Here is a 23465-nt window from a genome sequence, read left to right on the forward strand (position 1 = left end):
TGGAGGAGCAGTGATTCAGGGAAAGAGTCACTGTTCCTGGATGACCTCAGGACCGTGCCTGCATCATTGCTGGTACTGCCAGGCACAGGGTGCAGTAATCCTAGCCTGTTGCCTGGCTGCACCTTGTAGGGACAATCTTCCTGCAGATCCCGCAGCTATGTGAGCCCCTTGGGCACAGCCTGGCATTGCATTGGGGAGCACCAGGAGTCCTGGCTTTGGGGACATGCACCCAACCCATCCTCAGGTAGGGATCTTGCCTGTGGAGCTGCTGCCAGCACAGGGGGCTGCACTGGCCTCTTTCTCTCCTCCAGGCCAGCTAGTGCATCCCTGTTCCCTTCTGCATCCCTGTTCCCTTCTGCCTTGTTCCCAGCTCCTTTCTCTGCCCCAAACCCCACACTGAGGCTTTCCTTTGTTTCCACAGGGTGCCCATTCACTATCCCTCCTGCTGCCCCTCCTAAGTGAGCATGAACACCTCACATCCCACATCCTCCAGGCTGGCCCTGGGCAGAGAGGGGATGTGTCCCACATGCCTTTGTAGTGCTGGGGCAAATCTGGGTTGGGGAAAGTACAGGGGCACCAGGATGGAGATCAACCAGCTGTGGAGAGCAGCTGCTCTCCAGGCACCTTGCCAGGACTGTAGCTGGATGCAAATGGTGACGGCCAGGATCCAGATGCCTTATGGGTGCCCTGCAGAGGTGCTGGCAGCCCCCCAGCTGGGGTGGGGGGGTAACAAGGGGCTGTTTCTCTGCCCAGGGCCACTCAAATATTTGTGCAGAGCCATTACCTAGGAGGAGCAGTCCCTAGTGGAGGCACCTGACAGATGGAGTTTGCAACACCATGGAAGCCTCAGCACTCAGAATGGCTGACAGGGCCAGTGCAGTCCCCACTACCATCTCCAGGAATCACCATCAGCCTGGCACTACTCCTCTTGTTTCTCTACAGCTCCCTCCAGGTGGGTCTGGGCATGAGGGGTAGGTGCCAGGTGACTCAGGACATCGCTCCCTTCCCCATCTGCCCCTCTGGGTGTTCCAGGAGCCCCAGGTGGTGGGGGGCATGTGGCCCCCCAGATACCCCATGCAACACCCTGTTGCATCCCGGAGTTTGGGTTTAGATTAGGGTTTTTAATTTATGTTAAAATAAGTCAAGTTCTGTAATCCCGCGTTTCCCCCGTGTTGTTCCCCCCTGCGGTTTCTGGCCCCATGCTGCCTGTTGCCGGACCTTACCCCTGTGCCGCTCCTGTAACCACCCTGCCGTCCGGCCCCGGGAAACCCCGCAGGGGCGGGCACCGAGCCGCGGGCTGAGACACCCTTCTAGAGGATGGAGAGCAGCAGACCTCTGGGTGCCCACTGCTGGCACAGCATTGAGTGTATCATCAGGCCCTGCAGTGACTGGGGACCCCTGCTCATCCCCTGCATCACCCCCTGCCTAGCCTTGCCTGCATGCCTGGGACTTTTCATGTCTCTCATCCCTACAAGCCCCATGACCTGCTCCATGTACCCTGATGTCCCCAGCCATGGGGCCTCACAAGTACCCCAACCCCACCAGCTTTGGGAGTTCTCGACCCTGGGACCCCCACCCCTACACCATTCCCCACTGCCCACAGTCCAGGGACCTCCTGTGCCCACCATTGTGGTGTCCTCCAGTTCCAGTGACTCCAGCCTAGGCAGCACCCCAGCAGAGCCCAGCTTTGTGCACGTGCACCTATGGATGTGTCCATGCCTCTATCCACATGCGTGCCTTTGTGTCTGTCCTTGCACCTAGCATACGTGTGCGTGTCCATACAGACCCACACTGGTATGTGTACCTATCTGTGTGTCTGTACAGTCTCACACCAGTACGCGAACCCATCGGTGCGTCCCTCAGACCAGTCCGTGTATCTGTTCCACACCTCCATACCGGAGGTATCCGTGCCTCGGCGTGCCCGTCCTGTATGCGAGTATCCGTGTGTCTGTCCGTGTGCCCGTCCATGTATCCGTGTGTCTGTCCATGTGCCCGTCCGTGTATCCGTATGTCTGTCCTTGTAGCCGCGTATCCATACTCAGCGTTATTCGGCCTTCTCCCGGCAGGAGGCGCCGAACGCCACCGCCCCCCCGCGCTCGGGGCCGGCCTGTCCTCCAGGTCCTGCCCGCTCGGTAGTGAGCGCCCCGTGGAGCGAGGTCACCGCCGGCGAGGAGCGCAGGGCAGCGCGGGTGGGGCGGCCGTTCCGGGGCTGCAGCGGTACTCGGGCAGCGCCGTCGGCGGCAGCGAGCAGGCGGCGCCGCGGGGCGGAGCGGGGCGGGGCTTTGACAGGACCCGTGCAGTCCCGCCGGTGCCGGTCCTGCTGCCGCCGTCATGAGGAGCCGGAGCAACTCCGGTGTGCGTCTGGATGGCTACGGGCGCCTGGTGCAGCAGACCATCCTCCGCCACCAGGTGCGGACGCTGTCCAGGAATGAGGAGCAGACCCGGGGCCCCGGCGCGTCCCGCCGGCCGCTGGGCCAGGGAGTTCCCTGTGAACGGTGTGTCCCCTCCGCAGGACGCGGTGACAGGGCTGCTCCCCGCCAGCGCCGACCACCAGGACGCCTGGGTCCGGGACAACGTGTACAGCATCTTGGCGGTGTGGGGTCTTGGCCTAGCCTACCGCAAGAATGCCGACCGCGACGAGGACAAGGCCAAGGCCTACGAGCTGGAGCAGGTAGGAGTGAGCAGGATCCGGGGGCGGGACTGGTGTCACTCAGGGACCGCCGTCACCCCGGCCTGGTCAGCCACAGGTCACAGCTGGGTCAGGGGCCCAAAGGCCCCAGTGAGGGCGAGTACGCGGCTGTCCCCCAACACGGGAGGCAATGGGAATGGATGTCAGAGCCTGCTCTTCTCAGACCACACTGGAGGGTCTGGACCTCTGGCTCTGTGGTGATCTGGGGCCACAGACCTTTTCTCAAGGGCTGGGGAGCTGTGTCCTGCAGCCATGCCCTCTGTCCTCCTCACAGCCTGGCAACCTGGCCTTGCTGGCGGACCAAGAAATCTTCCCTCTGCTGTCACCCAGGGGCTGTGAAAATACGAGCAGGGGCTCTGATTACGGACACTGAGCCCCACAAAGGTCAGCGGCTAGCTGATCCTGAGTCAGGGCTTCTCCTGGAGATTAACAAACCTGTTTTCCTTGTTCCTGCAGAGTGTGGTGAAGCTGATGCAGGGGCTGCTCCAGTGCATGATGAGACAGGTAGGGGCTGGGGAGTACCTCTGAATGTTACGTGGTCTCCTTAAAGCCCAGCTATGCCACAGAGGCTACTGTCCTAGCTCTCCCAGCCCTCCTCAGCCTTCCCTGATGAGCAGAGGGAAAGCCCCCTTCCAGCAAGTCTTGAAATAAGTTCTGAGTGAGCATCTGTCATGGGTATGATTGAAAATTCCTGAGCTGTGGGCTGGCAGCCAGTGGAGCCTTTGCCAGCTGCTCCCTGTCTTGTGGCCTGGCAGGCGCTAGGATTCTACAGCTCCTCCTCCCTGAGGGCATTTGGGGTAACCCTTTTCTCTCTGCATGGTGCAGCTGTGGCAGTGGGCCCTCCACTGCTGCAGTCCTTTTGCTGCACCAGCATGTGAGCCTGCACTCACTGCCTTGGTGCACAGTGGGGCTCAGCCCAGGGGTTGTGGAATTTCTGCCCTGCCAGGCATGACTCCATGTGATCCATTCGTGGCATGGGGCAGCCCTTGGAGCAGTCAGATCTCTCTGGAGACAGGGTTCGATGAATGCCTGCATCTCTTTGCCCTTCTCAAGGTGGACAAGGTAGAGGCCTTCAAGTACAGTCAGAGCACCAGGGACTGCCTGCATGCCAAGTATAACACCCACACCTGTGCCACTGTGGTAGGAGACCATGAATGGGGTCACCTACAGATGGATGCTACCTCCCTCTACCTCCTCATGCTTGCACAAATGACGGCCTCAGGTAATGCTGGGGGCTCCCATTGCAGTTGAGTGTGCTACTCTTCAGGTTCACCAGAGTCTCAGTTTGGGTGCAGCTTCCTGGGTGCCAAGCTATTGCAATGGCTTCCGTGACCCCCACTGTTCTCTTATGCTCACAGTACCTGAGGTGGTTTGGGCCCCTTGATGTTGGTCTCTCCAGAAGTCCCTGTTTGTGTGAAGCCCCAGTGCTGCTGTAAGGAGGGGGAGTGGGGATGGAGTCAGCTAGGACATAGCTCCCGTTGGGCAGGCATGCAGTGGGGAGGAATCGTCCCTGGGTTACTGCAGCCCCATCCTGGGTATGCTTGTGGGCTTGGAGCAGCTATTGTGAATTCTTCCCTCTGCTTTAGGCCTCCACATAATTCACAGCTTGGATGAAGTCAACTTTATCCAGAACCTTGTGTTCTACATTGAAGCTGCCTACAAAACTGCGGTGGGTAACATGTGCTGGGGAAGAGGGGTCCGATGGTGGAGATACTGGACTGGTGTCTAGGAACAGCTGTGGGTTCCACCTGAGCCACACCAGCACCTTCTGGAAGCACCATGGATGGGTGGGATGCAAAGGCTTTCTGGGTGTGTTCTGAAACAGTGCCTGCTTCACAGGACTTTGGCATATGGGAGCGTGGGGACAAGACAAACCAAGGCATCACCGAGCTGAATGCCAGTTCTGTCGGCATGGCCAAGGTAAGCTGGGAAGCAGTGCTGGCTGGCGGGATGAGGAGCACCAGCGGCCCTGAGCTGCTTTTTGACAGGGCAGGCTGGGCATGTTGAACTGCTGAGGCTCAATGCAGTGATAGGTTCCTGGGGAACATATCTTCTTGTCCACTGGAATAAAACTGTGCCCTTCTAGCCTGCGTTTTGTCTGAACTGGGAGTGAAAAGTTAATTGGAGGTGTGTGGCAGAAATGTCCCAGGCCCTTTTGATGTCTGGAGATGTCACATTTTGACCAGATACATTCTGCAGCCACCGCAGGGTTCAAATTCTTTTACATTTGGGCAGTGCTTTACACACAGGGACTAGCATGGAATGAGAACTCTTACAGATGAGCAGCATGGTGAAGGGTCTCACCCTGCTTGCAGGCTGCCCTGGAGGCACTGGATGAGCTGGATCTCTTTGGAGCCAAGGGAGGCCCGCAGTCGGTGATACGGGTGCTGTCAGATGAGGTGCAGCACTGCCAGGTGAGGCCCACTCAGGTGTTACACTGTTGTAAGAGGAACTGTGATCTACTGGGTTTGCAAGTGAATGATGCCTGGCCTGACAGCCTAACCACCTTTCCTTCCCCTTTGCCCAGTCGATCCTCCACTCAATGCTGCCCAGGGCCTCCACATCCAAGGAGGTGGATGCCAGCGTGCTCTCTGTCATCTCCTACCCGGCATTTGCTGTGGAGGACAGCGAGCTGGTAGAAATCACCAAGCAGGAGATTATCACCAAGCTGCAGGTGAGCATCTCTGCCCTTGTCTCACTGTTCCCAGGAGACAGCTGCAGTCCAGACTGCTATAGCCCTTTATTTCCCAAAAACATGTTCCCTGGGGGGTTGCTGGGGCATGTCCTGTCCCAGTCTCCATGACCTGTGGCAGGGGTGTGCAAAGAAGCAGCTCTGTGTGCTGTGGCCCTAGACTGTGATTGTGGTACTGAGTGCTGGGTGAATGAGGGAGGGGGTGTTTGGCTGAAGGAAACACCCTGCTCCTGTTTCTGCATTGAAGGTACAAGATATCTCACACTGTGCCTCCTGCTCAGCAAATCTTTCCCTCCCTTCCAGGGGCGCTATGGCTGCTGCCGTTTCCTCCGGGATGGATACAGGACTCCCAAAGAGGTGAATGTCCTCAGCCCTGCTGCCTGGCATAACTTGACTGCCAAGCAGCAGCCCACGTGGATGTAGCACAAAGGCTGTGTTGGGGAGCACTGGGAAAACAAGAGCCCTGAGTAGCCCCAGGCAGTGTCATGGGTCTGGGCAAGGCTTCCCAAAATGCCAGAGCTCATTGGAGAGGTGGTACGTCCCACCCATGCCCGTAGCAGATGGCCAGAGGCTGGCTCTGCCTGTATCCTGGGACCCGGTGGTGTGTCTGGTAGAAGGTGGGACCAGCGCCCAGCATGGGAGCCCTGCTGAGGTGGGCTCTCCCAGGGCTGCACCAGCCCTGAGCAAGGGCTGGAGGCCTGGGGAGGTGACTGCAGAGCCGCTACCCAGCAGCCTTCTCTATGGTAGCTCTGGAGGTCACAAAGCTGCTTCTGTCTCTCCTAGACCAGCAGTCAGCTTGGGTACTGTCAGAATGGCCCTGGGAGCAAGTGGAGAATTTGCTGCTTTGGGGAGAGAAAACAGGAAAATTTTATAAGAAGCAGTCTCATTTGTTAACCAATGAACTAGGAAATGATACTCAAAGGCTCTTAAGTCATCACCAGCTGTTGGCCTGTAACTTTTGGTCATGAGTACTTCTGAATGCTTCTCCTTTGCTGCACCTCTGCAGACCTGCCCATAATAGGCAGTATGTGTGGCTGCCAGTCCTCCAGAGCCAGAGAGAAGCAGCAGCATCTCCAGTCCAGTGTTTCCAGTGCTTGTGAACTTTGGCAGCATGCAGAGTTGTGGATTACTTAATTCTGGGGAGCTCTGAGGCATGGAAAGGGCAGCAGTGCCTGCAGAAGCATGCAGCTACCTGTAGTCATATGGGATTTTGGAAGCTTATGGCTGGAGTCCAGGTAGAAGATATCTGCTGCTTCTGTACTCTCTGTCTGAATAGTCTGCTGTGGCCAACACTCTCCCTTCTCTGCAGCAGACAGAGCAGTTAGCAGGGAGGGTCAAAGAAAGGGCTCTACACCACACAGAGCTGTGGTGGGAGGACTCTGTGCAGGCAGCTCTTCATCCTGACAACTTCCCTTGCGTTGGGCTCACAGTGGCACCACGTGGCAGGAGGGCCGTGAAGGAACCTCTCTGGTCCTGTGTGACCAGCCCAAGCCCTCTCACCTGGCTGGGCCAGCTTGATGATGCTGGAGGAGACAGATGCTGAGAGGCTCAGGCAGAGCAGGCAAGGCAAAGAGGACCCAGCACGGCACAGGGGATGTTGTGCTGTTGTATAGCAACATGTTGGGTCTTGGGTGTTCTGGGGGCTCTGGGGTGTCTGCTGGGGACCAGGTAGACCCCAGGAAGGGTAAGTTTCTTCATTATCAGTGCAGGGGGCTCAGGAGGAGGTAGTCCAATGGAGAAAACAGAGGCTGGATGTGAAATTGCTTTCCAGCTCTTTCTTGGCCATCTGCAGAGAAGTGCTGGGAGGACATTTGAGGCGAGGGTCTCAGGGGGAGGAGAAGCCCTGTCAGTTTGAGGGGATCCTGTTATGTACCACCTGCCTTGATGTCTCTTAAAGGACCCCAGACGCCTCTACTATGAACCTGCTGAGCTGAAGCTGTTTGAGAACATTGAGTGTGAGTGGCCTCTCTTCTGGGCATACTTGATGATTGATGGGATTTTCAGTGGAAACATGGAGCAGGTAAGAGAGCTGAGACCTGCTGGGCTAGTGGAAAAAAGTCCCTGGCAGAAGAAGTGTGCGGAGGAAGGAAGCAGGGAGTCAGCAGCAGATTTCCTCTCCTCTCTTCTCAGGTGCAGGAGTACCGGGAAGCCCTTGAGGGGGTTCTTATCAAGGGGAAGAATGGGGTACGCTTGCTGCCAGAGCTGTACAGTGTCCCACTGGATAAGGTGAGTGATCCTGAGCTATGGTGGGAAGCAGGAGTGTCTTACAGAATCACAGGATATTCTGAATTAGAAGGGACCCACAAAGATCATGAAAGTCCAGTGCTGAAACTCCTGGTCTCATTACAGATAATTAAGTTTTAAGTGCTTATTAAGCCAAATTGTTAGTGAAAGGGCACATGTAGTGCATGGAAACCTCATGTATAAAAAGGATGACTTGGAGCTGTTATGAAACTGTGATAAAAATTGGGGTTTTTCTCCCAAAGCATTTCTTGCTCCCACACACGAGTTCTTTGCTGACAGTCTGCTTGCTCAGAGACTGAGTGCTCCAAGAGCTCAGGACAAGCAGACCTGGGCTGAGTAGGTGGTGCTGAGCTCTAGTTCAATGGTGAGGGAATCTGTATGGGCCTGGGCTAAGAGCAGTGGCCTCCTGATACTCAGGTCGTCCAGGAGAGATGTGCTCCTCACCAGTATCAGAAAGCATTTCTGGGTGCTCCTGTGGCATGTCAGTTCTAGTGGGATGGCCCAAGCTGAGAAACCAAACATGGTCTGAGCAGCTGTTCTGTTGTCTGACACGGATGCCTGGGGCAGTCATAAGAAGAGAGGAGGAATGTAACCTGGCTCTTCTGGACCCTCTGTGACAAATGCTGTTGTTGGGCCTTGTTTTAAGCCTTGAACTGCTGGACTTCAAGATGCAGTGAGGATGCTTCCTTCAGCATCCTGTGTCTATGGATCCCTTTCTGACCTCCTGGCTTGTCTTTCAGGTGGATGAAGAATACAGGAATCCTCACACTGTGGACAGGATACCCATGGGCAAGCTGCCACACATGTGGGGACAGTCCCTCTACATCCTGGGTTGTCTGATGGCCGAGGTAGGCTCACCCTGGGTGCTGGGGAGGGCTGTGGGACCAGGCTCTGAGCTGTGAAGGTGCAAACGCTGCCACCCACCATTGGGAAGTTGTCACCTCCATCCCCCAGGACCTCTTAAAGGTGGGTTGTCCGTAGGCATCACCCATTCTACCCAGCCCATAAAATGTTAATCTCTTTATACCTTTTTTCCCAAAGGGGTTTCTAGCTCCCGGTGAAATAGATCCCCTCAACCGCCGTTTTGCAACTGTCCCTAAACCTGATGTGGTGGTCCAAGGTGAGGGAAAGGAACCACTCCCAAACCCCTGAGCCTGGCAGGTGGGGAGGACTCTGGCTGTGCGGAATTCACAGAGGTGGCTCTGGGGTGGTTCTGCTTGATGGGTTGCTGCCAATACAGCCCAGTCTCAGCCCTGGCAAGGTGGGTGGCAGACGGGGTGCAAGTCCTTCCATTTCATCCTGTGTTGACCCACAAAACTATCATCTGCTGCAGCATCCTCTGCAGAGAGGTTGAAAACTGTCTTCCTGTCATTGTTGAGGAAGACTTGTGTGTATAGAGTGTTAGGAGGGGCAAAGCAGACTTCTGCAGTGGGAACTGGTTCCCAAGGGACCCCAGACAGCTTATTCTCTGTGGTGTGGTGCCTTGTATGTGTGCCCAAAGGCATGGGGCAGTGTTGTCACACCCTTGTGCCTCTGTTGCGCTGATACTGTCTTCCATCCACAGTGTGTATCCTGGCTGAAACAGAGGGGATCAAGGCAATCCTGCAGAAGGAGGGCATTAATGTGGAGACTGTGGCAGACGTCTACCCCATCAGAGTGCAGCCTGCTCGCATCCTCAGCCACATCTATGCCCGGCTAGGTGAGCTGGGCTCCCTGCTCCTGCAGCAAATGGGGTGCAGAAGGGTCTGTCTCACCCCTGGCACTCCTGCTCATAGACACTTGTGTCCTGCTCTCTGCTTCGCTAATGAGGATTCTGCTGCCCATTTCTAGGCCTGATAAAGCCACTGATGCCAAATGGGAACAAAGTGTCAGACAGTGCTGTTCAGTGTGATTCTGATAGGAACAGAGCTTTGGCTTGCAATTGAACAGTCACCCCAGGAAGAGACAAAAGACTCTGACAGATGTTGAACCTCATGTGGGCAGGAGTTGTCTTCTGTTCCTGTACTCAGATCTGGATGGGGGAGGCTAACCAGACCTGAGGAAGGGTCCTCTGGCTGTCCCTGGCAAAGAGAGCCCAGAGCTCAGGCAGTATGGCTGTTGCTAGTGGGTGGGCAGGGCTGAGTGTGAAGGGAGGATGTGCTCACGTCTGCATGTTTGCTCCTTGATGCTGCAAGCCCTCAGGCATGGGGTTTGTTTTGCAGGAGCCAGAGATTTAGCCTGGGCCAAAGGAGACACCTGATCTGTTGTGATTTAATTTGGCAGCTAATTTAGTCCACCAAAAGGCCAAGTGTGACATGGGCAGGAGGAGCAGCCTGGCAGCTGCCAGAGCTGACAAGCAAGGGGTAATGCTGTTGCTGCACCATCCTGGGCTTTGGGAGTAATCCAGGAGCAATTGGAATGCTGATAGATCTGTCAGCTTAGGGGGGCCAGCCCTATGCAGAGGGGCACCCCTAGTCCTGCTCCCCCTTCTGATGTGCCCAAAGACCAGAAGCTGTGACACTGCAGAAGTCAGGACAGGCTGTTTATCGCTATTTCAGCATGTCTCTACCCCTCTGGGCAGTCTGGGGATGGAGAATTACTGTCCCTTAGAACTGTACCAGCTTGACACAGGATTCTGGGATATCCCAACTTCAAACCAGCATTTCCCTGCTGGCCAGTAGCAAGATGCTTGGCACTACTTGCTGCTGCAGCCCCTTTCATGAGAAGGCTTGTACTAAAGACTCCTCTTCCTGCCCTCCCAGGCCGCAACAAGCAGATGTGCCTTACTGGACGGCCCTACCGGCATATGGGTGTCCTTGGGACCTCCAAGCTCTACAAAATCCGGAAAAGCATCTTTACCTTTACCCCACAGGTGAGTGACATTGCAGAGGCTTATTCCTAGCTATTCTGTGACATGAAACTGGGCAGGAAGTTTCTTCAGTGGCTGGGTACTCATTCTAAGGTACAAACTCTAAGGTGTGGCCCAACACTCTCTAAACAGCCTGGGAGTATGGAGAAGTCCAACTCTGTGGCATGAGGCAGCACAGTTGGTGGTCCTGGCTGTGTGGATGTTGGGACAGTTTGAGCCTTTTAATGATCAGTAATTGAATGAAAATCTCTGCTCACCGTGACGAGGATGCTGATGGCAGACCAGGGACATGTGTCCAAGGGACAAGCAGTGATCCAAGCTAGTGAAGCCTAGCACTATGGGGAGTGCATATTCACTTGGAACAGGCAAAACATGGACTCACTACGTGGGGCTGGATGCAGCTGCTGCTGAGCTGTGGTGTTAGTTCCATCCCCATAGTTGTTAGTGGCCAGTAGCTGCCCTGGGGGTTGAGGGTCCTGTGCTAGGCTGTACAACACCTGCTAAGTAAGGTGGGATGAGCCATCAGTGCAAAGGTGCGTGCTCTCTGGGTGCACAGCATGGCTAGCTTGACTGTGTGCCTGTGGAAACACATAGGTGGCAGCATAAGGACCTGGTGATCGCATGTAGGGCCAATCATGTCTCATGCTGTCCTCACAGTTCATAGACCAGCAGCAGTTCTACCTGGCTCTTGACAACAAGATGATTGTGGAGATGCTGAGGACAGACCTCTCCTACCTGTGCAGTCGGTGGAGGATGACTGGGCGACCAACCATCACCTTCCCCATCTCCCACACCATGCTCGGTATAGATGCTGAAGCCTTGCAAGGCATTTGGTTAGAGCAGCCCTGGGAAATAGCTCTGCAGGAGGAAGGAGGTGGGCAAATGTGTGACCATCTCAATAACAGGGACATGGTGAGGCTGGAGCAGCCAGTAGTGTCCTGTGAAGAGCTTACTGCTCAGTGGAGCCATGTTGAGTGGGCAGCTGGCCTGGCAGCTAACAGGGTTGTCTGTCAGGCACTAGTACCTGCAGCTCAAGGGCTGTTTGCTGGCACAGATGTATTCAGATTCCAGGCAAATAGGCTTGTGGGAAAGCGTTTTGGGAGCAAGACCAAAAACGCAATTTCTCTCTAGAAGTGTTCTTGGTGCTCTTTCTGTGTTTTGGCTCTTCCCTAAGACTGAGCACCTGCTAAAGGCTTTCCTAGTCAACACAGAGGGGAAAACAGTAAACCAGAAGGAGCAAAGGCACAGAGTAGAACTGGCTTGCCTGCAGCAGCTCACAGGTTCCCTTGTGAGCCTGGTGTAGGAAGGTGACGTTGTTCTGCTTTAAGGCCTTTCTGTCTCTCCTTGTGTACCTGAAATCCCCTTAATTTCTTGAGCGTGCCTTTTGCTGTGGTGCTCCCTGCCCTCGACAGCATCCCACTCCTCTGCTTCCTTATGTGAAAGGCAGAGACAGAGCAAGGGGCTGTTAGGTGCTGCTGTCTGGTACTGTCTGCTTCAGCCCAAGGTGAAATCCAAGGAGCCTGGAGTGCATCCTGGCATGGTTTTCCTTGAATCCAGCCTGGACAGTCCAGAATTTCCCTTTTTAGGTGGTGCTTTTGGTACCACAGCCTGACCACATACCCTAGAGTAAGGGTCTGCCCACGGTGCTTTGGGTGTCTGAATGCCCACCTGGTCCTGGGTTACTTTCTGGGAGCGAGTTTGAGCGCGAGAGCCTGACTGCCTGTGCATCTTCCACACAGATGAAACCAGCAGCAGTGTGCATCCCACAGTGCTGGCGATGCTGCGGAAGCTGCAGGATGGGTATTTCGGTGGTGCAAGGTGAGTGCAGCTTCCTGCAGTGCAGGAGGGAGAGGGCTCATGGCCTCCAAGAGCCTGGTTATGAGGATACCTGCTGGGCAGAGCATAGGCTGTGAGGGAGCAAGCGGGGAAGATACACTGTGGTGTGCTAGGCTATCAGTGTGCCTTAGGGCTACAATCCCAACAGAGGAGATGAAAGAGAGGACATGGCTCTTCATATCATCAAACCCGTGGCTGCAGGATTCCTCTAATAGCTTTTGGGCAGTCCTTCCATGCCCACCCATGGCTGAAAGAGTTGCAGGCAGCTAAAGTAGACATCAGTGTGTGTATCCTCCTGGTGAACGTCTCTCCCCATCAAAGGGCCTGCCCTGGAGCCAGGAGGTAAAGCCAAGGGTATCACCTCCCCTTTCCTCTCCATGTGACCTTCCTATCTCTTGCCCAGAATTCAGACTGGTAAATTGTCGGAGTTCCTGACAACATCATGCCGAACGCACCTCAGCTTTATGGACCCTGGGCCAGAGGGTAAGGTCTTTGCCAAGAGTTACAGGCTCAGCAGTGACAGCTTTGAGGATCTAGACACCTAGGAGTGGCTGCATGGCTTGCAGGTAGCAGAGGATAGTAAGGGAGAACAGGCCAGTCCCTGCTGTGGGGTGGCAAATGCCTAACTCACCCTTACAACCATAACACCTAACCTCCCTGCCAGCATACACTGCTGTGTTCTTCATGTGCTTGGGTTTTCACCATGTTCCCATCTGGCTCTCTGTCGACCTTGTGTGGAATGAGCAGCTCTGACCTTCATAAGCTGCTCTGTGGAGAAGGGATAAAGGGTTGGCAACCTGCCTTGGCTTGGGAGATGTGGCTGAGGGTCTTTGATGCATAAATGGCAATGTAGAAGGTGATAGCACAGTGACCAAGGCGGTGGGGAAGAGCCACCATGTCCCTAATTAGTCTCTGTTTTTTCCCAAAGCCCTTGCCCCTTCCCTGGGCAGAGCTGCTCCAGTGAGTGCCGAATTGAAGCCTTACTGCTGTATAGAGAGTACCTGAAAATGCTTTGGCCCATCACAGCATAAGGAACCCCTCCTTGTGCTGAGACCATTGCTGTTCCCCTTGCAAGCAGGCCTGGGGACATCTCCTGTGTGACCTAGCACTGGTCATCATCAACCTTGCCACTGTTTTACTGCTGCAGCTCCTGCAGCCAGTGAACGCACTGCTGGGACTCTAAATGCTCATTTTTCTTGCCCTTATCTCACTTCATCTGCCGCCTCCTTACAGGCTGCATCAGTTTTTTTCCAAGATATCTGCTTCACCTCCCAGCTCCAGTGAGAGGATCTGCCAGGCCTTTCAACAGCATCTCAAAGATGCTGAATTCTAAAATTTTCCTGTGGTCAGATGCTGCAGCCAGGTGAATGTTCTCAAGGGTGGTGCTTAGAGGATTTTTCCAGCCTAGCCTTCAGGCACTGTCACAAGGCATTCCGTTGAGGGGTGGAAAGGGGATGCCATGCTGCTTCAGGTGCAGTCAGCAGCTCATCTCCTGGGGCCAACACACCTCCGAGTTTTCCAGCTGGAGAGCAGAATAGCTTTGCCCTGGCCCACTGTTAGTGCATTGACATCTGTGTTTTATCTGGGGCAATTCCCCTCCAGGGGCATCCCCTCACTTTTTATCTCCTGACTGAGCAGAGACCTGGCCTCTGAGCACCCTCTTCCATGCTGCTGTTAGTGCATGGTGCCTCTGGTGATCCTGATGTGGTGTTGGGAGCTGCTTGAAGCTGGGCAAAGAGCAAGGCAGGAACCATAACTCTTCCTGTAACTCCAACTTACAAATAACTGTTGCAAAACCCACCTTGCCTTGCTCCCTTGCTGGAGTCCTGCTTGGAAGATGCCCTTGCTGTGCTGGGGTGCTTGTAAGTGGTCTCTGCTTGGACAAGCCTCTGGCTGTACCTCCCTACTTCTTCCCTGGAGAGAAGGAGTGTGAAGGTTTTCCCACTGGGTTTGAGTGGGACATTCCTGTCCTTGCACAGGCTTGGATCAGAGACATGTTGCAGCCCTTTTGCTTCCTTTGTCAACGTGGAACATGGAGGGAGCCCCAGTTTGGGGCAGGCAGTGTCCCGGGGCAGGCAGTGTCCCAGGGCAGGAGTCATGCAGGAGCAGGGGTGCTTTGTGTGCCTGGCTGCTGGCACTGTCCATTAGTCTACTTTGCTGCCAGCACTGGCCCTACATTGTCACCTTGTGCAGCCAGCAAAGCTTTGTCCCTGCTGAAGCACAGGTGGGAGTTCTCTGGGCCTTTGGGAGCCATGACTCAAAGTGGCTGAACTCCTGCTCTGTTCAGAGGACACCGACGATGAGGTTGCTCAGTATCTGGATCACCTGCTGCAGCACACGACTCCCCAGTCAAACCTGCCTCCGACCACCCAGCGGGGAGGGCTGAGCCGCTTCAGGGCTGCTGTCCACACCACCCGTGACCTCATGTCCCTGGCATCCAAGGCCAAGGACCTGCATGTCCAGAGTGAGTAACTCCAACACCCTCCACATCTTCCCTTGAGCCCAGGGGTGAGGTTGAAGTGCTTTGGGAGCTTTCACAGCTGTATGATGCTGGGGTTCCTGTGGATTGCAGACAAACTAAGCCTTTACTTGGGCAAAGGCACTTTATGTCCATCATGTTAATCCTGGCCATGGAATGTCTTGGAGTTGGTGCCTGTGCAGCCCCATGAAAACTCAATAAAGGATGGCAGCCCCCTGTGGTGTTCCTCTGAATGGGTGGAGAGGGGTTGCTTCTCCCATAGCCAACTTCTCTGCAAGGACTGCTGGGGGAGCAGTGTCAGTGTCTGAGGTAGTTTGGGGCACAGTAGTGGTGATTGGGGCTGGATGTGTCTCCACCAACCTGTGGGGTTTTTTTTAGATGTTGGGATGTATGTCCCCAGCAGGATCTTCCAGGCATCGCAGCAGTCGGTCAAGCTTCTGAGTACACTCCACCAGCCTGACTTGGATGGCAAGGTGAGTTCTGTCTCTCTCAGACTGAGCTATCCTTTCAGCTATAGCCAGAGTGTCCTTGCAGGATTGCAAGGGAAAGTCCTGTTGTTTGATGAGGGAGAATATGCATGGGTCCATTTGCAGGGTGCTGGTGATGCTAATCATCAGCACGGGTCTCCCTTCCCCCAGAGCCATGCACTCTATGCAGAGATGAACTTGCCACGTGATGAGGATGGCAACGTGGACTGCAAGGCACTGGTGGACCAGCTGCGCATCTGCCCCACGCTGCAGGAGCAAGCAGACATCCTTTACATGCTCCACATCCTCAAGTAGGATGATCTCTGTGTCTGAGGGCTCACTGTGCATAGAGGGTTTAGCACAGCCCAGGGGGCCTGCCAGGGAGCTGCGACAGACAAATTGCTGGATATAATGCAGCACCTCCTTCACCTTCACAGGGGACCCGAGTGGCACACGGGGCTTGATAGTGAGCCTGGCCCCACCATCAAGGAGCTCCTCACTGAGCTGTATGTGCGGGTGGGGGAGACACGCCAGTGGGCCCTGATCCGCTACATCTCTGGCATCCTCAAGAAGAAGGTTGAAGCTCTGGATGAGGTAACAGCTGTACAGCCAGCCTCTAACAGGCTGAGGTCTGTCAGGGAGGAGGCAGCAGAGTGAGGGGGAGAACCATGGCTGCATCAGCTCTGTCTCCCTCTGCTTTGTGCTGAGCCCCCAAACCCTCAGCTGTTGACAGTGGCTGCCTTTCTGTTCCCAGGCCTGTACTGACCTCCTGTCTCACCAGAAACACTTGACAGTGGGGCTGCCCCCAGAGCCACGTGAGAAGACAATCTCCACGTGAGTGTGGCACCTCTCTCTCCCCAAGCGTGCTGGGCTGGGTCTGGATGTGAACCTGCTGCTCTGGGGTCCATGGGCAGGAGTGGCCCTGGGTGGCTGCCCCCAGCCTATATCTCTCCTCTTGGGGCTGTACAGACTAGGGGTATGCAGGGTTTGCTCTGCTGCCTCTCACCTGCTCTGCTGTTTGTCCATGCCCCAGCCCAATCCCCTATGAGGAACTCGTTCGCCTTATTGATGAAGCCAGTGAGAAGAACCTCAGTGTGTCTATCCTCACCCAGGTGAGGTGCTGGGGTGTCAGGGGAGCCTACACCTGGGTGTCTGCCCTGGTGAGCAGCAGTGAGGTGATCTGCCTTTGCCCCTCTAGGAGATCATGGTGTACTTAGCCATGTACATACGCACACAGCCCGCACTGTTTGCCGAGATGTTCCGCATCCGCATTGGGCTCATCATCCAGGTGATGGCGACAGAGCTGGCACACTCCCTGCGTTGTTCAGGTACATGTGGCAGAGACAGCACCCTAGCTGGGGTAGGTGCTGTGATGCTTGGGGCTCTGTCAGCTAGAAAGGAGTACTGTTACAAGTGGGCAGCTCAGGCTAGGACAAGACCCTGCATGGAAGTGCCAGTGTCTGCAGCTGGATGTGTTCTTGAGCAGCACAAACAAGTGCTTGCACTGCAGTCTTCATCCCAGCATGAGTTGGGCTGGCCATGGGAAGAGTCCATGTTATAGGCAACACCTGGAGCTAGTGGATGTTCTTGCCAGATGGAACTCCTGTACCAGTGCTCCCCCTGCTCACAGAATGGCATGCAGGATAGAAATGTCCTAGGAGGACTATGAGGCAGGCTACAGAATCACAGTTCTCTTCTTTCCAGCTAGAGAAGCCACAGAGAACCTGATGAATCTCAGCCCATCAGACATGAAGAGTCTCCTCTACCACATCCTCTCTGGCAAGGAGTTTGGGGTGGAAAGGAGTGGTGAGTCCCAGCAGAGAGCATCTCAGGGCAAGGCTCAGTGCACAGCATGGCCAGATCTACATGTTCCTACCTTTGAGCAGTGTCCCTGTTCTTCCCCATGTTCAGCACAGATGCTTCAGTACTGGAGGGGTCCAGCAGGAAGCTCTGCTCTTTGTAAGGATGGTGTTCAGTGATTTCTGGGCTCAAGCCTGAATCTCATGGCTATTTGAGTTTTGCTTAGTTTGGCACTTGACCTGGTTGGGTCTGAATTGAAGCAGTTCTGTACTGCACTCATGGATCTGTGATGCTATTATGTTAGAGGGCAAGGTCACGCAGAGGTACCAGTGCCCAGGCAGCAATGAGGGATGGCCATGCCTTGAGCGAGGTTGCTCACTCTAGACCTCTCTTCCCCACCAGCACATTCAGTGGACTCGTCGCTCACCACTGCTGTCTCCATCTGTGACATGGGAGCTGTTGGGACCACCAGGCCTGAGCGCAGTGGCCTTGTCAGGCTGAAAAGTGAAATCAAGCAGGTGAGGGCAGGTGGTGCAGACCACTCACAACAGGTCTTGTGGGTGAAAACCAGCTACAAACCAGGCAGAAGTGATGGAAGAGTGGGAGACACAGATGCTTCCAGGAGCTAATTTTGTCTCCAGTCCTGCTGTGGGGGAAAAGTTGGGGTGAATCTGGTAGTGTCTAGGGGTTGCTCTTGCAATTCAGTGGGAGCTCAGGGGTGCTTGAGAAGATGCAGGGGTGGGGAGGACCATGTGGTGTCCCAGGTGTGGCTAGCATCTTGATGGGCATCTTCCAACAGCAGAACCTTTCATTTTATTCTTCTCTTGCAGCAATTGGATAAACGTAGGCAGTCTCTGCCTGGGAGTAAGGTGAAGCCTCCCTGGTCCTGCAGCCTCAGCTTTTGCCCCTCATGCCATGCACCAGGGCAGCTTCCCTGCATGCACAAGTCAATGAGCTTCCCTCAGCTGATGCAGCAATGAGTTGGCTTCCCCTCTAAGCAACTGCCATTATAGCCAGCTGGGAGCTGTGCGCAAATAAATTCCATTATACCCACAAAATCTGCTGAGCAGGATGGCATGATGCTGCCAATGTCATAACCAGTACTGACTCTGCTGGACCATTCACTGGATCCTGCCTGCAGCCTCCCCAGATATTTCTTCTCTGGGGAGGGAGGCCTCTGGTCAGCTACAAATGCCAAAGACCTCCTCTTGTGCTTGTGTCCAGGAGGAGTCCTGAGCTCTAGAACGTATCTTGTCCTCAGGGAGGCAGAGCTTGCTGGGGCCAGGCTGATGCAGCAGAGTTAGGGCCAACTTGCTGCAGTGTGAAACCTGACATCACAGAGGGTTATCTGTGGGCAGTGACCTTCCTACTGGTCCTTCTGTCTGCTTAAGACTAAATCCCTGCCCATACCAGCAAGCCAGCAGAGCAGTAGCAGTCCTATGCCTGTGTGCAGACCAGCACAAACCCACTGCTGCTGCAGCCCTGGCATGTGCAGCCCTCTGCAGCTCTCCTTTCAAAACTCTCTCTGTCTCCAGCCAGCCCTGGCCCTGGGATAACTGCCCTGTGACTTGACCCTGATTTGTGCTGCTGCTGCTCTGTTTGCTGTGACTGCTGCCCTGCTCTGGCATGGTCTCATTTCCATTTCTCTCTTTCTCCTTCAGCCCCTCAGTTTGCAGTCCGGGGACACTGACCTCAGATCCTCTCTGGTAACTTGTGTTTGTTGGCTGCACACATGGGGTCTGTCTTGTTTGTGGTTGCAGGAAGGAGCTGTGCTCTGGGGGGTGGTACAGGGAGCTGGGACTGTAAGGTGGGCTTTGCTGGGAGCAGGGGGTGGGGTAGCAGCTCTGTCTTGGGAATGAGGCTGGAGAACCACAAACTCTTGAGCAGCAGCAGGCTGCGTTCCTATGGGAAATTTAACTTTGCAGCAGTCTCTGTGGTTCTTGTTTTGTCTGCCCAGTCTACTGGGCACACAGAGCTGCTGTGCAAGGACTCCTTTTCAAGCATGCTAGAAGACCAGGGCGGTACGGATAGCCGGCAGGGCCAGTGGCAGCGGAGGCGCCGGCTGGATGGGGCCCTTAACCGTGTCCCTGTGGGCTTCTACCAGAATGTCTGGAAGGTCCTGCAGAAGGTGAGTTAGACATCAGCTGGTGCCTCTCCATGCATGTGAGCCTCTGGTCCCAGGCACCAGCCTTGCCAGGGGGACTTAGGCACTCAGGGCTGGTCCCTGATGTTGTTAGATATATGCTTCAATAGACAAGGCTTGCAGCTGACCATGGAAAGCTGTAGAAGATGTGCACTTGCCTTGCAGTCTTGTAGATCTCCCTTGCAGATGGGAGCTGCTCAGGTGCTTCATGCATCAAGCAGATAAGTGCATGGCTAGAGCCACATCTGAAGGTGCTCTGGGCACAGCTGTTCCTCAGCATGGTGAGCCAGGGAGCACAGCCCCCTTGCAGGGGGCTCTGGCTGATGCTGAACTGATGAGAAAGGAGTGATGCTATATGGAGTCAAGAGGTAGGGCTGGGGGTGTATGGGCAGCATGCACCAGTGCTCAAGTGCAAGTTTGTGGGCTGGACCTATGTATCTTAGCATGGTGCTTCTCCAAGCCACAACCATGATCTCTCCTTCTTGTTCTACAGTGCCATGGTCTCTCTGTGGAGGGCTTTGTTCTTCCCTCCTCAACAACCAGAGAGGTAGGAGGTTCATGTGAATGGGGAATGGGGCACATGGGTTGTGTGTGCTGGTTACCCTGGGTGATTGCCCAGCATAGCTCAGGAACTGAGCAGGTGGTACAGTGCTTTAGGTACACTTATTTCTGCTTCCTCACAGATGACCCCAGGGGAAATGAAGTTTGCTGTGCATGTGGAGTCTGTCCTCAACCGTGTGCCCCAGCCAGAGTACAGGCAGCTGCTGGTGGAAGCTATCTTAGTGCTCACCATGCTGGTGGACATGGAGGTGCACACCATTGGTGGCATCATAGCTGTGGAAAAGATCTTGCACATAGCCAGTGACCTCTTCTATGAGGAGCAGGTAGGGGCCAGGCCTCACCCAGGGCTGCTGGCTGCATTCCCCATACCTGTGCAGGGCTCACCCACTTGGAGAGCCCTGCCTGTTGTCCCTGTTGTGTTCATGGGGCACAGCAAAGCTGTAGAGTATTCCTCCCACTGCTCATCATCGGTGTGTCACACTGAGTGCAACAGAGAATGCTTGGGATGGAAGCTGATAATGGGATTGCCTTTTTTCCTAATGATGCCTTTCTGCTTCCCTGTCCAAAATCCAGAAAGCCCTGGGAGCTGATGAGCATATGCTGGAAAGGGATCCTTCGACAGGCATCTGCAGCCTGCTGTATGACAGTGCACCGAGCGGCCGGTTTGGCACCATGACCTACCTGTCCAAGTCGGTGGCCTTGTACGTGTATGACTTCCTGCCCACAGATGGCTGCTCCATGCAGTAGCTCTTGCAGTTCCTCAATGGGTTGTAGATGCTCTGGGATGGTTGTTTCATTCAGCTTGTAAAGATGAACACTAGGTTAGTTTGCAAGGCAGTCTGCATGGCCATCTCTCCTCCCAACCCTGGCCTCTTGGTGGGTGAGCAGCCCTCTGAGGAACTCCACAGGAGGCATGTGTCCTAAACTGACCTGTGCCTGTGTGGCCTGCGGAGCAAGGGAAAGGCTGAGTTTTGAAGTGTACTTGTGTTAGAAAGTTCTGTCTGCATGACCCTTCCTGATTCATCACCCCTGGAAAGACCTCTGTTTGAGGGAGTTGGAAAGGGTTCCCCTGACCAGACCTGTGTGCTCAGCATTACAATGCTCTCTGACCAGCTCACACTCTCCCTGCCTCCAGCAGGTTTACAGTTTTTAACCTCTTCTGTGCTGCTTTTTATTGCAAATCTGTAGGATTTATGCTAGTGCAGGCTGAGGCTCTTGCTCTTCCTGCTGCTGATGGGAAAATTTTGCTAGAGGAATAGGGGATGGTGCCTGAGCCTTTCTCCCAGCACATCCAAAATCAATATGGTCCAGCCCAGCCACAGCTGTGCTGCTTGAAAGCAGGCAGTCCATCAACCCCCCCTGGGTGTCCTGTGTGCAGAGCTGGGGAGGTTGTGGTAGCCAGGATCCCTTTTACCTCCAGGCTGCTAGTACAGGGCCTCTGGCTGGCTGGGACATGCCAGTGGCAGCCCCTCTGTGCCATCTACTCTATCCCTGGCAGTGGTGCTAGTGGCCAAGTCACAGGTTCCCAAGTTCTCATGCCCTGTGAAGCAGCTCTGAGCTGGCTATTTGGTGTTACCTGTGCAATCAAAACCATGCTTTTAATGCTTCATCTCCAACAGCCTGGCACAGAGAGGGGTGGGGACATAGTGGATCCCTGCTCTAATCTACCCTGCAGGTCACCCCCCACTCAGGATGGTGTGTTTGGACTGATGAGGATCAGGCACACATGCCACAAAGTGCTAGAGGAGGTGGGGTTCCCTTTTGGCTCTCTGGTTCACTTCCCTAAGACTTCAGGTGTGCTCCAGTATACTTAGCATGTTGAGCAACAGGCCAAGAACCCTCACTTGCACCCTCTGACCTTGCAATGTCCCACAGCTTGTCACAGGCCAGCACGATATCATCTATGTCCCCCTCCAAGACTGGTTTACAGCTGTCAGTGAACAAAGTTCTCAGCAAAGATCCTCCTTCCCTTTGGGAAAGGTTGATCACATCTAATAGCAGCATGCCTTGTTAAAGTATTAAAAAACCTGAAATTGTGGCAGTGACATCAGCCACCAAGCCACATATCCAGCAGACTGAGTCCATCTCTTTCAATGTCACTGCTCACAACTGGAAGGACAGAGGAAAGAAACTGTGTTCCAGAATCCCTTACCAACAATCCCCAGGCCCTGAAGTCTCCTTTGAATGCCCTTGGACTGTGTTGCAGTTTCATTGCACCCACATGGAAGAGCAGCAGTGGATAACAGTCTGAAGCTGAACCTGGCTGGGAAGTTTCCTAGTGCTGTGCTTAACCTGGGCCCCAGGGAGGCAGCAGACTTCCCTAAGAGGACTGTCTGTGTGGTGTATTGGACCCTCAGAAAGGAGTCGCCTACAACTGTAACCCATGTCTCTTGTAGAGGTGGGCATGGTCTGGGGGTGTCACAGCCATGGCAACACCTCTGGTGTAGATGGGCCAACATCCACATCATCCATTGCCTGGCCTTCCATGTGAGAGCTTCATACCTGCTGTAAGAGGCATGTGGGGATGCAAGGTGGGCAAGGAGGGGGTTTGCCTCCACCCACTTCTTTCCTTTAAGTTACTGCCTTCACCTAGCAAGGGAAGATACAGGATCCCCTTGAACCTGTGTATTTTGGGGTGGCTGTTCCTGTCAGGCAGGGCAGAGCCTGGTTCTACCAGTCTTTCTCAGACTCCCTTATGCCCCTTAACCTTTCTACATCCTCTCATAGCTGAGCCCCGAGGGCAGGCAGATCTTGGCCACACTGAACACAGTTGTTCTTACCACTGCCATCCTTCCCAGTGAAAGGCTCTGGCAGTCAGAGGCCTGGATGGCTGTGTGTTTTCATGGGAGCTCTGTCTTGAGGGGCCACGTCCACTCTGGGAAGAGTGTCACAGAAGGTGACAGGTGGATGTCACAGCCTGAGCTCCTTCTGAGAGGGCAATGGACAGCAGCTGAACTTGTCTCTTGAGCTGGCAGAGTGACAGTGCCCATGCCATGTGCCAGCACCATGCTCTGCCCATGCAGCCTGTGGTGCATCCTGTGCTGGCTGTGTGTGAGTGCAGAGATGACTGCTAGGCAAAAAATGAGCCACTCCACTGTGGATGCCACTGGCTCCAAAGCCAAATGTTTTCCTCTGTGTGTGTGCCTGTGTTTTTTAATGTCCAGGTTGGTTTGGCCTCAAAGCCAGGTGGTCTCTTGGGGCACCAGCTCTTCTGTACCTGTGGCTGTATGGAAGATAATGCTATGAAAAGTCAGTGTCCATAAAGGAGACAGAGGAGTCCTGCAACTTTATTCAAATAAAGGGAGAGAGTCCACTGGGACATCAGCCTGTGGGATATTCTCTCTCTAGGTTTCAGAAAGTGCGGTCTCCTTTTATCCTAAACTCCCGGCCACATGTTGCCCTCTTCCTTACCCCATTGGAAGGTACAGCCTTCCCGAACGGCCTACCATATAGTCTCCCCATGAGCTTGTAATTTTCCCCCAAAGTTCAGAAACTCAGGCTTGTGTGGACTCATTTGTCTGTTTCAGGAGTCAAACTGTCTGGGTTCTGTAACAAACCTGTGGCTTGAAGTGTGTAGAAACATTAAGACCCGTTTCTAAGACGTTAACACCCATACCCTCGCCCGTGGAATTGTTTGTAAAGACATTAGCACACGTCTTTTCTATCATGGCTAATCCCTCCCTTTGTGACCCCTGCTCGCGTCAGG

General features: G+C 54.6%; 1 protein-coding gene across 4 annotated transcripts; it reads left to right on the top strand.

Annotated features, from left to right (window-relative positions):
* Nucleotides 1-1893: 1893 nt before the first annotated feature.
* PHKA1 (phosphorylase kinase regulatory subunit alpha 1) lies at nucleotides 1894-23083 on the top strand. Of its 4 annotated transcripts, XM_053990662.1 has the most exons (33): nucleotides 1895-2409; nucleotides 2513-2671; nucleotides 3146-3193; nucleotides 3743-3911; nucleotides 4276-4358; nucleotides 4529-4609; nucleotides 5005-5103; nucleotides 5217-5363; nucleotides 5685-5738; nucleotides 7279-7401; nucleotides 7512-7607; nucleotides 8366-8473; nucleotides 8667-8745; nucleotides 9190-9324; nucleotides 10367-10476; nucleotides 11131-11275; nucleotides 12213-12291; nucleotides 12713-12792; nucleotides 14597-14773; nucleotides 15167-15261; nucleotides 15427-15566; nucleotides 15693-15849; nucleotides 16010-16089; nucleotides 16289-16367; nucleotides 16454-16583; nucleotides 16960-17061; nucleotides 17458-17573; nucleotides 17886-17924; nucleotides 18717-18761; nucleotides 19013-19183; nucleotides 19692-19745; nucleotides 19882-20082; nucleotides 20333-23083. In XM_053990662.1, the coding sequence occupies exons 1-33, from the start codon at nucleotides 2332-2334 to the stop codon at nucleotides 20504-20506; spliced, it is 3633 nt and encodes a 1210-aa protein (XP_053846637.1). In that variant the 5' UTR covers nucleotides 1895-2331; the 3' UTR covers nucleotides 20507-23083. The 4 variants fall into 4 exon arrangements, with proteins under 4 accessions (XP_053846639.1, XP_053846637.1, XP_053846638.1 ...); XM_053990664.1 differs by lacking the exon at nucleotides 3146-3193 and having other exon boundaries at nucleotides 1894-2409; XM_053990663.1 differs by lacking the exon at nucleotides 17886-17924.
* The last annotated feature ends 382 nt before the right edge of the window (nucleotides 23084-23465 follow it).

Source organism: Vidua macroura, chromosome 14 (genome assembly GCF_024509145.1).
Source record: "Vidua macroura isolate BioBank_ID:100142 chromosome 14, ASM2450914v1, whole genome shotgun sequence".
In the NCBI taxonomy this organism is placed as follows: Eukaryota; Metazoa; Chordata; class Aves; order Passeriformes; family Viduidae; genus Vidua; species Vidua macroura.

What these genes read in the sequence shown, in the direction of transcription:
- PHKA1 (XM_053990662.1), top strand. Translation starts at nt 2,332, where the DNA reads ATGAGGAGCCGGAGCAACTCCGGTGTGCGTCTGGATGGCTACGGGCGC. An exon ending in TGGGTTGTCTGATGGCCGAG is followed by an intron (nt 8,474 to 8,666) that starts GTAGGCTCACCC and finishes TTTTTCCCAAAG; the next exon opens with GGGTTTCTAGCTCCCGGTGA. An exon ending in TATGGACCCTGGGCCAGAGG is followed by an intron (nt 12,793 to 14,596) that starts GTAAGGTCTTTG and finishes TGCTCTGTTCAG; the next exon opens with AGGACACCGACGATGAGGTT.